The sequence below is a fragment of the Alligator mississippiensis genome, chromosome 1 (assembly GCF_030867095.1).
Source record: "Alligator mississippiensis isolate rAllMis1 chromosome 1, rAllMis1, whole genome shotgun sequence".
Lineage (NCBI taxonomy): Eukaryota > Metazoa > Chordata > Crocodylia > Alligatoridae > Alligator > Alligator mississippiensis.
In genome coordinates this window covers 14,152,609-14,165,154 of record NC_081824.1, presented here as the reverse complement: position 1 = coordinate 14,165,154, position 12,546 = coordinate 14,152,609, and the positions used below count along the sequence as shown (strand labels likewise).

General features: G+C 40.9%; 1 protein-coding gene across 5 annotated transcripts in view; it reads right to left on the bottom strand.

The window, feature by feature from the left end:
- The window catches only part of CD2AP (CD2 associated protein), a 123,268-nt gene that overhangs the window by 39,427 nt on the left and 71,295 nt on the right, over nt 1-12,546 (bottom strand). For 4 of the 5 annotated variants that reach the window (XM_059729022.1, XM_059729019.1, XM_019480569.2 and 1 more), the window contains 2 exons: nt 11,734-11,921; nt 6,236-6,341 (listed from right to left, as the gene is read on the bottom strand). In XM_059729022.1, coding sequence (XP_059585005.1) covers nt 6,236-6,341; nt 11,734-11,921 — 294 coding nt within the window. The remainder of the gene's footprint in view (nt 1-6,235; nt 6,342-11,733; nt 11,922-12,546) is intronic. The other variant, XM_059729015.1, reaches the window with a different exon arrangement.

The window sequence follows — 12,546 nt, the reverse complement described above, 5'->3', positions numbered from 1 at the left end:
GGGAGAGCCAGGTAGTTCAGAATCACATCCCAAAGAAGCATCAGACAAGGAATTGGACCTGAGAAGTATGTCCTACAAGACAAAGGAGTTAGAGACACTTACTGAACTCTGCCAAAATCTGCCTCGTCTGAAAACACATGATATGCAAAACCTGGGACCAATAAGTGACCCCCCTCCGAAGGGGGTAAAAAGGCAAAAATGCCTATGTAAAAAATTTCATTTTGCCATTTTTTTTCTAGGCAGGGGGTCAAAAAGTCAGAGATTTTTATTACCCAAATGTTCCAGTACTTAAGTTATTTACAGTATATTTACTGCAGGAATTTGTATTGTAACTAGCATTTTACTATGAAAAGACGGTGTTATGTAAACTTAAGCTGCACTTCAAAGACTAAAAAGCACCTACAGATTCAGGACTAAAAGTACAGTAGCAGCAGCCACAGCTGCTGTACTTAAATATGATTATACTGAAAACAAAGTAAAGTTGTGGTTTCTTCTTTAAAAAAAGCTGTGTACGTACTTGCAATGAAAGCCAAAACTGACTTCCCAGGAACCAAAATAAACCACTGCTAAACTAAATATTTGAAGGAGACCTGATTTTTTTTATTAAGTGATGAACTAAACGCGAAGGCTGCAACCAGATGAGTGTGGATGTGCAGTATGTGTTGCCACAGACCTGTTTGCAGCACCACACATGCAGGCGTTCCTGCACTGGTACCTTGCAGTGTGGGGGGATCTTTTGACCCTGGAAGAGCTCAAGGTCAAAAAAAAACAAAACAAAACAAAAATCACATGCTGAAAAAAGCCGAGTGGTGCACATGGTGGCAGTGCCTGCTGCCCAAAACTGGAGCCTGGCCGACCAGAGCCATGCTCCAGCTGCTGGCCAGCATTCTTGCCATGGCCCCCAGGATCCCAGGTAAAGCTGCTGGGGCCAGCACCCTCTCAATATAATTTGTCATCTGGATATGGGGTCCTGGGAGGTGTGCTGTTTGCCTGGAGCCTGTATTAAGGATGTCATGGTAGGATTGCCAAAGCTCATCCATCCTTCAAACCACTACCCTTCCCTGCTTGGCCATGTAGGCACAAACAATAATGACAGGAATTACATTGAGTAGATCGTGGGAAACTCTGAGGCTCTTGGCAAAAGGATTAAGGAACTTGGAGCACAAGTTGTGTTCTCAGCAATCCTCCCAGTAGTAAGTAAAGGGTCCCAGCAGAGACCTTTGCATCATGGAAGTCAGCACATGGCTGAGACCAGTGTGGACGTGAAGGCTTTGGATTCCTTGAGAATGGGCAGATGTTTTGTGGAGGAGGACTGCTATCAGAAAACAGGATCCATTTGACCAGAATTGGAAAGACAGTCTTTAGGCATCATCTGGCCAAACCTAGTAAGGAGGGCTTTCAACTGAGTTTCAGGGGAAACAGTAAAACAAAACTCTCCAGCGTCAAAGCAAAAAATCCAGATGGGAAAGGACCAGAACCAGCAGCTCTATTCAGTGAAAGGACCACAGGCCACATGAAACCAATAAGAGATGCAAGAGAGAAACAAATAGGTCAAAACACAAAATATGTCCAATGCATGCATCCACAGGCGAGAAACATGGCAAGAAAAGCTGGCAGTCACATGAAAAGAACAACGATCTTACTGATGTTACAGAGACTTGATGGGATGACAGCTACAACAGGAACATCAACGCTGAGGGATATAATCTGTTTCAGAAGGACAGGGTTGGGAGAAAGTGTGGTGTTTACATCTTATATATCAAAAATACACATACTTGGTTCCCCAGTTCAGGAGGAACAAGGTAGTATACTGGAATGTATTTGGACGAAGAGAAAAGGTACAGTAGTGATATAATAGTGGGGCCTGACAAAAGTTACAGACTGCCAAATCAGGAGAGGTGAATGAGGCGCTCTTCAAGGAGATGACAAAATTATCTAAAACTTATGTCATAATAGCTGATGGCAGACTTCAATTTTTCAGATATCTGCTACAGAAATAATACAGGCAACATAAGTTAGGAACTTGGCCAACATTTTATGTGGAGCAAAAGTTTCTGTTCCAAAAGCAGTATATATGGCATCGGGATCATCTATCTTGGATCTTGTCTTAACCAATAAGGGAAGAATTGGTGAAGGATGAGAAGGTGATGGGAAACTTGGAAGCTGGCTATCACAAGATGATAGAATTCATGATCCTGAGATGGCAAAAACATGAGGTCTGCAGAACTAAGACACCGGGTTTCAAAAAAGGCAGATTTTACCCGACTCAGGGATAGTAGGCATGGTGTCATGGGAAGACAGACTGGAGGACAGAGAGGTCCAGGAGGGCTGGAAACTTAAAGGCCACTTCTAAAGTATTGAAAGCGCAACAAGAAGCCATTCTGACAACAGAAGCACAAGAAGAACTGGCAAGACACCAACGTGGCTGCAGAAGTTGATTCTAGGATGCCTCAAAAGCAGAAGGAAAGATGGGCAGGTCACCAAGGAAGTGGACCAGGGAACAGCAAGGACTTGTGGGTACAAAACCAGGGAGACAAAACTGAAAAAATGAGCTTCACTTGGTGAGGAAAGTGGAAGACAAGAAGAGGTTCTGTAAATACGTTGGCCAGAAAGACAGACCAAGGCAGCTGCAGCTGTGCGTCCACTGTTAAATAGCTGGAGTGAGCTCTTAAAAGAAGATGCAAAGAAGGCAGAGCTACTCAATAGTTATTTTGCCTGTCTTTCCAAATATTAAGCTTAATCCAGACGCCTAATAAAAGTTATATGGATAAGGAAAGCGATAAAATGAGGGTTGAGATTACAAAAGAAACAGAGTTTTAATAGGTCTGAATGAATTTAAGTCATCAGGGACTGATGAACTTCATGCCACAGTAATGAAGGACTGGCAGAGAAGATATCTGAGCCCATGATGATAATATTTACAAAGTCCTGGGAGACAGGCGAGGTACGAGAAAACTAGATATAAGAACAACATACTGCCTCTCTTTAAAGAAGGCAAAAAGGAGGACCTGGGGATTACAGATCTGTCCGCCTCATTTCAATATCTGGGAAGTTACTGGATGACATCATTTGCAAGCATCTGGAGGAGAAAAAGCTGATCACAAGCAGCTAGCATGGATTTCCTAAGAACAAATCATGCTGAACAAACCTGATCTCCATCTCTGACAGTTATTAGGTGGGTGAATGCAGTGGATATACTGTATCTGGACATCAGTTAGGTTTTCACAGAAGTCCCACATGACCTCATAAACAAACCAAAGAACTGGGGGCCAGACAAAGCTACTACTAGGTGGAGAGAGAACTGAATCAATATGCACAGAGAGAAATTATAAATGAATCCAAGTCGGGATGGGAAGAAATTTCAAGTGGAGTCCCACAAAGGTCTGTCCGGGGCCTAGTGCTATTTAACATGTTTATTAATTATCTGGACACTGCTATAACTACCTCCTGAGCAAATTTACAGATGACAAAACTGGAAAATATTGTAAACGCAATGGCAGACGAGAGCACAATTCAGAAAAATCTCAAGGGACTGGAAAGCTAGGCTACAGCCAACAGGATAAAGGCCAGTGTTGACAAATGCAAGTGCTACACCTCGGGAACAATAATCAAAAGCATAAATACAAAATGGGTGACAAATGCCTGTAAAAGCCTATGGAGGCAGCACTATGGAGAAGGATCTAGGAGTCCTGGTGGATCACAGACTCAATATGTGCCCACAGTGCTGCACAAAAGGCAAATAGTTTTGGACTGCATCAATAGGAACATTCAGTGCAAGAAACAGGAGGCAACAGTGGCTCTTTAGATCAGACCTAACCAGGGCCAAGCAGAGTACTGTGTGCATTTTTGGACTCCATATTTTAAAAAGGGAGTGGAGAAGTTGGAGTGTTAAAGGCAGGCAGACAGGTAGAAATAAATAAATAAAGAGGAGATAAAAGTGTTTGGAAGCCAAACTATACAAGAGGTTAAAAGAAACAGCTGTGTTCAGCCTACGGAAAAGGCACTTAAGAGGGGACATGATAGTAGTCTCCAAATGGTCTGAAGAGCTGCCATAAAGAAAAGGGGAATATCTGTTTTTTTTCCATTGCTGCAGAAAGCAGGATGTGTGCCAATGGCTTGAAGATGCAAAGTAGTAGCTTGAAGTTGCAGCGGATTGGATATCAGGAAAAACTTCTTCATATTAGAGCAGCGAGGCAAAGGAACAAATTGCCTAGGGAAATTGTGGAATCTCCATCACTGGATCAGGAAGATTTTGAATTGGCATTGGGCAGGGATGACTGGGGAGAAGCAATGTCTGGAGTTTGCTGTGAAGAGCAAAAGGCAAAAGCCCAGAAGCAGCCCCAGCACCCCAAAACAGATCGCTGGGAGATAGTGAAGAGCTCTGCAGCTAGAGCTGGTGGATGTTGGAGAGGACCGTGCTCAGCAACAAGAGAATAAAAGCAAAGCTCCACCACCGGCTTACTTATGAAAGATGAAAGCATCTAGGATGAGTTTACAATACAGAAACAAGAATTCGAGCTGTCCAGTCAGAGGGTGTGATGCATGGATTTATGCCTGCTGTACCTAGGGTACAGAGCAGAATAGAAGGTATTTAGTTTATTTCCCATGCTTCTGGGCTTTGCTAATTGCCATATGAAGCCCGGAAGGATTTTCCCTCCCCTTCTGTGTGTGAGGGCTCGTGGGCTGTGACTGGGGTGTATCCATGTTCATAATGGGACTAAAACCCAGAGGTTCCTGGTCAGAGGGTCTTGCCCCTCCCCAGTCAGCACAATTGCCACATTTGGGATCGGGATGGAATTTTACCCCATGATCAGACCGATATGGGTTCTGGGGTTTTCTGCCTTCCTCTGTTTTAGAATAGCTGTAGTCATTCCTATATGAAAATACTTACACCACTACAGCCTATTCAGTTCAACAAAACTAGTGCACCAAAACCTCATTTGCATGAAGGCTTTTACTAACATAACTGTCAGCTAAAGAAAGTCACTTCCTGTTCAGCTAGAGTCATGCTCCAATACACCAACCAGTCCTTGTTTAAGTTTGCTTAAAAACATGACTCGCTTGAACTAAAATAACCCACTTATTTTGGTATAAGGATGTTTATACACACACACACACTTCAACCAATTTAGCTAATTGTTTTAAATACACACCTTCAAATAAACCTACAGTAAAAACAGTGCAAAATGAACATGTGTACTAAACTGCAGGCAGCAAGGTTTAAACAGATATAGAAAAATGCCCACATAATTTTGGACTGGCTTAATGTTGTTTAAAAATACATTGTTAGTTAAATCTGCCCAATTTTGTTTAGATGATGCCTTGTATTTTTAGTGAGAACACTTACATTGACAGAATTACAGCTGGAATCCAATTATCTGAAGATACTTTGAATTTAATACTGACAAAACTTGGAAAAAAAATAAGGACTCATCTATATGGAGAGAGTGAGTGTGAAATAAGGTAGGGTATAAATTTATAGCAGGCCAAGTACTGTTACTACATGGGCTGTGCAGGAAGGTAGCAGGTGCTGTGTGTTTATACAGAAAGTTACCATGAGACAGCGCGCTGTAATTCATACTCTGCATACTGATTTCTCTACTTAGACAAGCTTTCACTAAATCCTCTGACTAGTTTCCACTCCTTTGTAAAGTGTGGATAAGCCTACTTCAAACAAGGTCGTACTTGTTAAGAAATGCTGAAAGCATCTTATTAAATGTATTATGCATCTTTTTTTCTACTCTATCACGTATCTGTATATCTTTACATCTCATTATATAAACTACTAGATATAATTTTTAAACAGACAGAAAATGGAAAGGCTTCGTCTAAAGCAGCCAACTATTCACAACTTTGAATTTTGGGATTGTGCCCCAGAAACTGGATTTGCCTCAAATCTAAAAAAAATTAATCCCATATTGGTGCTAGGCAGCATCCAGCTATGTCTGCTAACGGTTTTGCTTGGCACCATACTCACAGGACACTGCAATTCAGAAGAGCTAATTTATACTGGCCACAAAGGTAAGAAGGCAATCAGAATTGGTAGTGGTTTCGTCTACTTTTTGTTGTAGACCCCCAGAGGGTTGTGGGGAAACAAGTACTATGCCCTGGATTTTGTTCCCCAAAAGGCTGTTTGATTCTCATAGAACAAGTTATTTCTGCTACTTCACTCTATAACAGGGCACTTCAAAAAAGCACAAAGCAAACCAGAGGCAAACACATGTATTCATCTTACCTTTTGACTTACTTTCAGCTTCTTTTGTCACCTCTGGTGCACCTTCTGCTTTAATTACACTAGAAGCATGGCTGAGTTTTGGTCCAGGGGAATGGCTAGGTAATGGCTAGACAAATGAAAGAGAAAAAACAACCCCCAAGTCAAAACAACCACAGCTATTGTAATTTTGGCATCATGTTCTGGTTATATGAAATAGTGCTCACTTCATCAGATGCTATGAAAGAATATGCAGAAACCAGAGCATAAGGAGGAGAGAGAAATCAGAACAGAGAAGATAATGGAGGGAAGGCAAGCAGTGCTGGCAGAGGCGATCAAACAAGCAGTAAACCCATAGGAACAAAGAGATCACTAGAAACTAACCCAGGTAATGGGATAAAAATCCACAGTCCCTGTTTAAACCATACTTGACACAATCCGGTCTATGGATGATTTCTTGTTCAGCAATTCCCCTTCAAATCAATCTTTAAAAGTCTGAGAACAGCCCCACACTGCTTTAGCTGGGACCAACGTCCACAAGGCAAGAAGAAAGCAGGCAAAAGACCACCGCAGAAGCCGACAGCTCTCATTATACCTCCATCCTATAGTTATAACATTATGGCCATTGATGCAATAATTTTGTCCATGGGCTAAAAGTAAAGCATTGCTTCTGATTTAGACAAAGTAGCCAAGAAATCTCACTCTGTTGCATGTCAGTCTTGAGATGGATTTAGGCCCTGGCAGTCCTCAAGTGGAAAAGGAGCAGCTCTGCAGAACTCCAGTGTTTTTAACAGCACTTTAGAGCAGCAGATCTTGCCTTTCTTTCATTCCTATTGTCTGACAACAGCCAGCCAATATGGATAGAAACACCAGACTGAAGTTTCTGTTTAGACAAACACTCATGCAGGCATTTAAATTTGTCCCCATTTTCCTAAGCTAGCATCTCACTAAGATGAATTTTCCAGTTTCCACTTATTGGAAAGTTTCAGATTTACTGAGCTTGATGGGAGAGAAAATGCTTCAGCCACATTTAGCAAGCTCTAGTTGCAACTCAATTGAACTAGAAACTTTGGACCTGATCCAACATTGGTGCTCACTCAAGTAATTCTACTGAAGACCCGGGACTACTCACAAGAGTAAGACAATTCATGTGAGCAAGGGACAATGGCTCTTTTCCTTTCGTTTAAAAAGAACTGTCCCAGATTTTAAATTGGTCTCTGAAAACAGCTTAATACTTTAACCCTGGATTTCATAGGTTGGTTTGCATTCATCCTAGGGGAAGTGCGTCATCCAGCAGGTGTCCAAAAGGCTTCAGAAGAAACATGCACAAAAAAAGCTGACATTTACCTTAGCCTATCACAACTTGCTATATAAAGGAGTCATTCCACCCATTGCTAAAATAGAGCCACCTCCAAAATAAGAATAATTTAAGAGTACATGGCCATAATCAGAGGGGAAGTATAGAAATAATATCCAATTAAAACTGATGGTGGAATTTTGTAGGTTGTATTTTTTTATTTTTATACATAAGAAAGTATGGCCAGGAAGTTAAATCCTGGCTTATATTTTGCCACACTGCACTAAGAAGTAGGCTGTAGGTTTTAAAAAAAACATCACAGCTCCTGTACATGTGGATCTTGTGATGTGTGAAAAAGCCTCATCTCATTCTAACATTTTCTAGCTAACCTCCAACCAATACCATCACCCAAGCAATACATTAGGACTGTGATTCTCAATGTAGGTGCTGAGCCAGCCCCTAAAGCTGCAGGAGAGAGGAGGTTAAGTGAGATAAAGGCAAGCTCCAGTAAAGAGGTACATGCAGGCTCTTCCCTTCCAGCCACTCTCCTTCCCCCACTCACTGCACTGCAGGCTTTTCCCTGCCAGCTGCTCTTCCTCTTTCCTTCCCAGCCCTACAGCAGGTAAGCACTATAAATTAGTTTTTGAAATGGAGTGTCAACTAATTCATGAAAGTTATGGAAGGGTGCCTTGAGTCTAAAAAGGTTGAGAACCACTGCATTAGTGACAAAATGAATCAAAGTACAAATTTAAATAATCTTTTACATCTTACTGAAGTCTTCATGAAAGTTTATTCCTCACTCAGAGTAACTCAGTTTGAAAAACTCCCTTCATTTATCTGTCTCTCCCTTTCAGATCACAATATTTTAGGAGTAAATCCCCCATAATTCAGATTTCTATCAGTCTAGTACTTAAGTACTTGAATGATCAAGTACTCAAATACTCAATCTTCTATTCTGGTCAGTACTTGAATATTATACTAAGACAATTCTAAGTGTAAGTGGTTGGGTTACGTACCACCTAAAAACATTAACTCGTTTATATTTCAATGTCTGTAAATTATTCAAATTATTTTCTCACTTAATTTCCTAGTTTTGTCCTACCGGCTGGGAGAAACAGCCTATAACAGCTTATTCAATAAGCCCAGTACGTAAAAAGTGTGAAAGAGAGAGTCCTAACAGCAACTCCCTATGCCTGAAGAAGGGTGACTGGACCTGAAAGCTTGCTAAGAATTTTCTTTCCAACTACTCAGTTGGTCTAATAAAAGAGATCACATCTACTCAAACAACTTTGCCTGCCAAGACTCCTAACACGTATTTGAGTGTCCGTATACAGTGAACTTGCACAGCATAAAGTTTCTTTAGCTCCTATAAACTAATCGTAAAAACATTTCAGATGGAACAATTACACCCATAAATTGGAAAGAAAAAGCAGTGCATTCCGTACACGACTGAAGAACCAATCTCTCTCTGCAAGAAAATGACTAGCTTTAATAAAAATCAAATCTCAAAATTTCAGCTAGAATGGTAACTATACAAAACTGTAATGGCTCACAAATAATTCCTATTACAAGCACAGAGACTGGTTAAAATAAGTTTAGTCAACTTGAACTGCATTTCCTGGTTTCTATTTTTGTCTTTAGATCATTCCTATAAACGTCTCAGGAGCATCAGAACTATGTAATGATTCTTGTAAACTATGCAATACTCTGTACAACAGTTCAGGATGGAAAGAACAGCTTTAATATTTTAATCCCAGCTTCTTGGGAGATGGGCAAAAACAAGGCATTTTACACCAAGCTTTTCTCTGAATTAAAAGTAAAGAAAAACAAAGGTAATATTATTCCAAAATGCTCTTCAAGTGCTAAAAAAAAGTAGTTGCTTTCTTTAGCCTGTCGCTAATGAACAGTGGCAGAAATCTCAAACTGAAATCAATGGCATACCAGATGCAACTGTAAGTATTTGCCTACTATCTGCCTGTCCCCTTAGGAAACTGAAGTGCAGGGAGACAAGGCACTCTGTTCACCTCTTATAATACAAACAAAGAACACAAAATGAAACTGAAAAAAAGACAGCAAGATCTTGGGCATGGCATTAATGAAAACTGATGGGGAAAAAAAACTGAGCTTACACAAGGCACAGTCATCTTATGGATCTTGCAGATATGGGGTATCACTGAGGCCAAATGCCAGATCTAGCCCACGGAGCCGCTGTATCCAGTCCATCAGGATACAAGCGGGCCACCAGAAATTGGGAAGTGGTCTGCCACAGAACCCAAGGTCCTCAGGTACCAGTAGACATAGCGATAGGTAGTAGGCGGGTGACCAAGGGCTGACAGCACCCAGGTCACCCTCCAGCTGCTCTGCCCACTGCTGTGGACCCAGCTCCGCTGCTGTTGCATCCCCATGCTGGACCTGGAGCCAGAGCTGCCACCACAGCACAAAACAAGCATCAGTGGCAGAGCCTCCAGCTCTTGCTATGGGGGCATACATGATCTGGATGCAACCCAGGGCAGAAAGCAAGTTTGACACCCTAGTCTATAATAAGCTTCTTGTCCACAATCACATGGGGAATCTGTGATACAGCAGAGCTGTTACTTAAAAAAAAAAAAAAGGACTTGTTGCTGCATAGGTATTTGAAGTACAAAACAATACTTATAAAAAAAAGTCTGTTTTCATTATTTCTGCTGCTTAAATTAGGAAGTATAATAAGAGCCTGTAGGGTAAAAATGATGTTGTATCTGTAATAGTTCAGAAATTATTAGAGGCAAGAATTTCTTAGGCGTGATCAAAGACCTGAAGAAGAATGCCTTGCACTTGAAAGCTTGCCTAACTTTATTTAAACTACATAAAAGATATCACCCTAAGAAATCTTTGCCTCCTGAATAAATTCCTAGAAATATTAGGTCAAATAGACTAACTACAATAATTTTCATTCACTTATTGCTAGTTTTGGCAGAACTAGAGCAATATATGCAAAGTATCTATTGAATTGTGCTTGCAAGGTGGCTTGTTACAGCTCTTGAAATCATCGGATTTAGAAAGCAAAGTAGTTTGTTTTTCCTCTTTTCCATTCCCTTTTAAAAACTTAGGCAGATCATTTTGAATGGGTGTTATCCACCAGTGCTATGTTATCTTTTTATATTTACTTGAAAAGCACATTAATTTAAAAAAGGAAAGACTGCTCTGTGTTGTTTGTCTTGGTTTTTTCTGGTTCGGGTACAGATCAATATTAGACAGGTTCTTTGTGCAGGCCCCTCCTTTGCAAAAATGGGGGGCTGACCCACTTCATATAGATGCTGAGTGTGCCAATCACAGAAATCATAGATTTCATAGAGAAGTAGGGCTGGAAGCTACCTCTATAGGTCATCCTGTCCAACCCCAAGCCTGAAGTAGGATCATCCCTAGCCAAACCATCCAAATCCATAATCTAATTTCTTAGTAAAATGACTATTAACCTGGACACAACACAGCATAATGCAACAACACAGGTCACAGGTAAAGCAGAAGAACCACAGCACCAGTCCTGCTTCTGTAAAAGGTTGTTAATATACACTCCAGAGATCCCAGGTAGAGGGTCATACCCCCGGCTAGAGGGAGTCAAATCCTCTCACAGTCCATGAGATAAAATTCCTTCCCAACTCCAAAAAGAGCAATTGGTCAGACCCTGACTGGAGGGGTAAGACCCTCTAGCCAGGAACCTCTGGCTTAAAGTCCCAACAAGAACACTGGCACTCCAGTCAAAATCCCTAGCTTTGGCTGCAGCCAACATCCAATGCCTTTGAGGAAAGTTTACAAATCCCACATCTGACATGCAACAGAAAAGGGGGAATCCCTCCCAGACCCATTCAGCAACCAGCAAAGTGAAGAAGTATGAAAACTACCCACAGCAGAACATAGACATAGCTATGCCTATATCATTCCCAACCAGTGGCTGTCCAGTTGCATCTTGAACACCTCCAGTGATGGAGAGTCCACAACCTCCCGAGGCAGTCTATTCCGCTGCTCACTGTTCTGACAACAAAGGCATTTTTCTTGATGGCCAATCTAAACCTATTTTGCTGCAACTTCAATAAATATCTCTCTCTCTCTCTCTGAAGCATTTTGTGATGCTATGATAGAAAGTATTATTACCACTTCCTTAAAAGATGAAAATAAATTATTCAAAGTTAAAACATAATGTGTAAATAAGCTCAAAAGCCATGCTCAGGCATGGACTACTACAAACCTTTTCTTGCTTTTTTTCCTCAGAATCATTACTGGATAATCTTGTCCTCAGTTTCACCGAACCTTCTTTGAAGATGTCTCCAAATCCAACGCCTCGGATTTTCTTTGGCTGCATTACTGATGCAACTGCAGGCTCGTTTCCATTCCCAGGGGAGGCCACAGGTGAGGTAGGACCAGTGAAAACAGACTCTGAAAAAGTGTAACAAAGTATTTATAGTCATCAGGTATTCTGGAAATCAAATCGCAGTGATCATCTTTTCTGTTAATGCCTATATACACTGCTCTTGCCAAATACTTGTTAAAATTGCAGTTACCATCTAGACGTTCCCACATCTTCTGCTGGATACATATTTATCAGGGCTCTAGCTCTAAAAAAACCTCAAGGCAGTTTGCTATGATACTATTTCTGCACAAAATGTACCAGCAGCTCTCAGCCATCAACAGATTAGATAATTGATTTTTGGCTTGGCATCTCGGACATCAGCCAAGGAATAAGATCCGTTATTGTCATCGGTTGTATATATTCCACCAGCTCAGAGGTATGCTCCTGCCTTCTCTTTGACCCAGTATTTTATTTCAGCATAATACCAAAACAGTTGTACATTACTGCTTTTACCAGATGCAGTGACTCTACTAAAAATTACTGCAGAACAGTTAAATTCTTCCATACTTCTATAGCAGAGAAAGAGAGAGAGAGAGAGAGAGAGAGAAATTCTCTCTTCTGGACAACTGACAAAAATAATTGGAGATTTTTTACAAAGTAAAAATATCCACATTTATTAAATTTGCTCACAATTGTCTTAATGCTGTATTT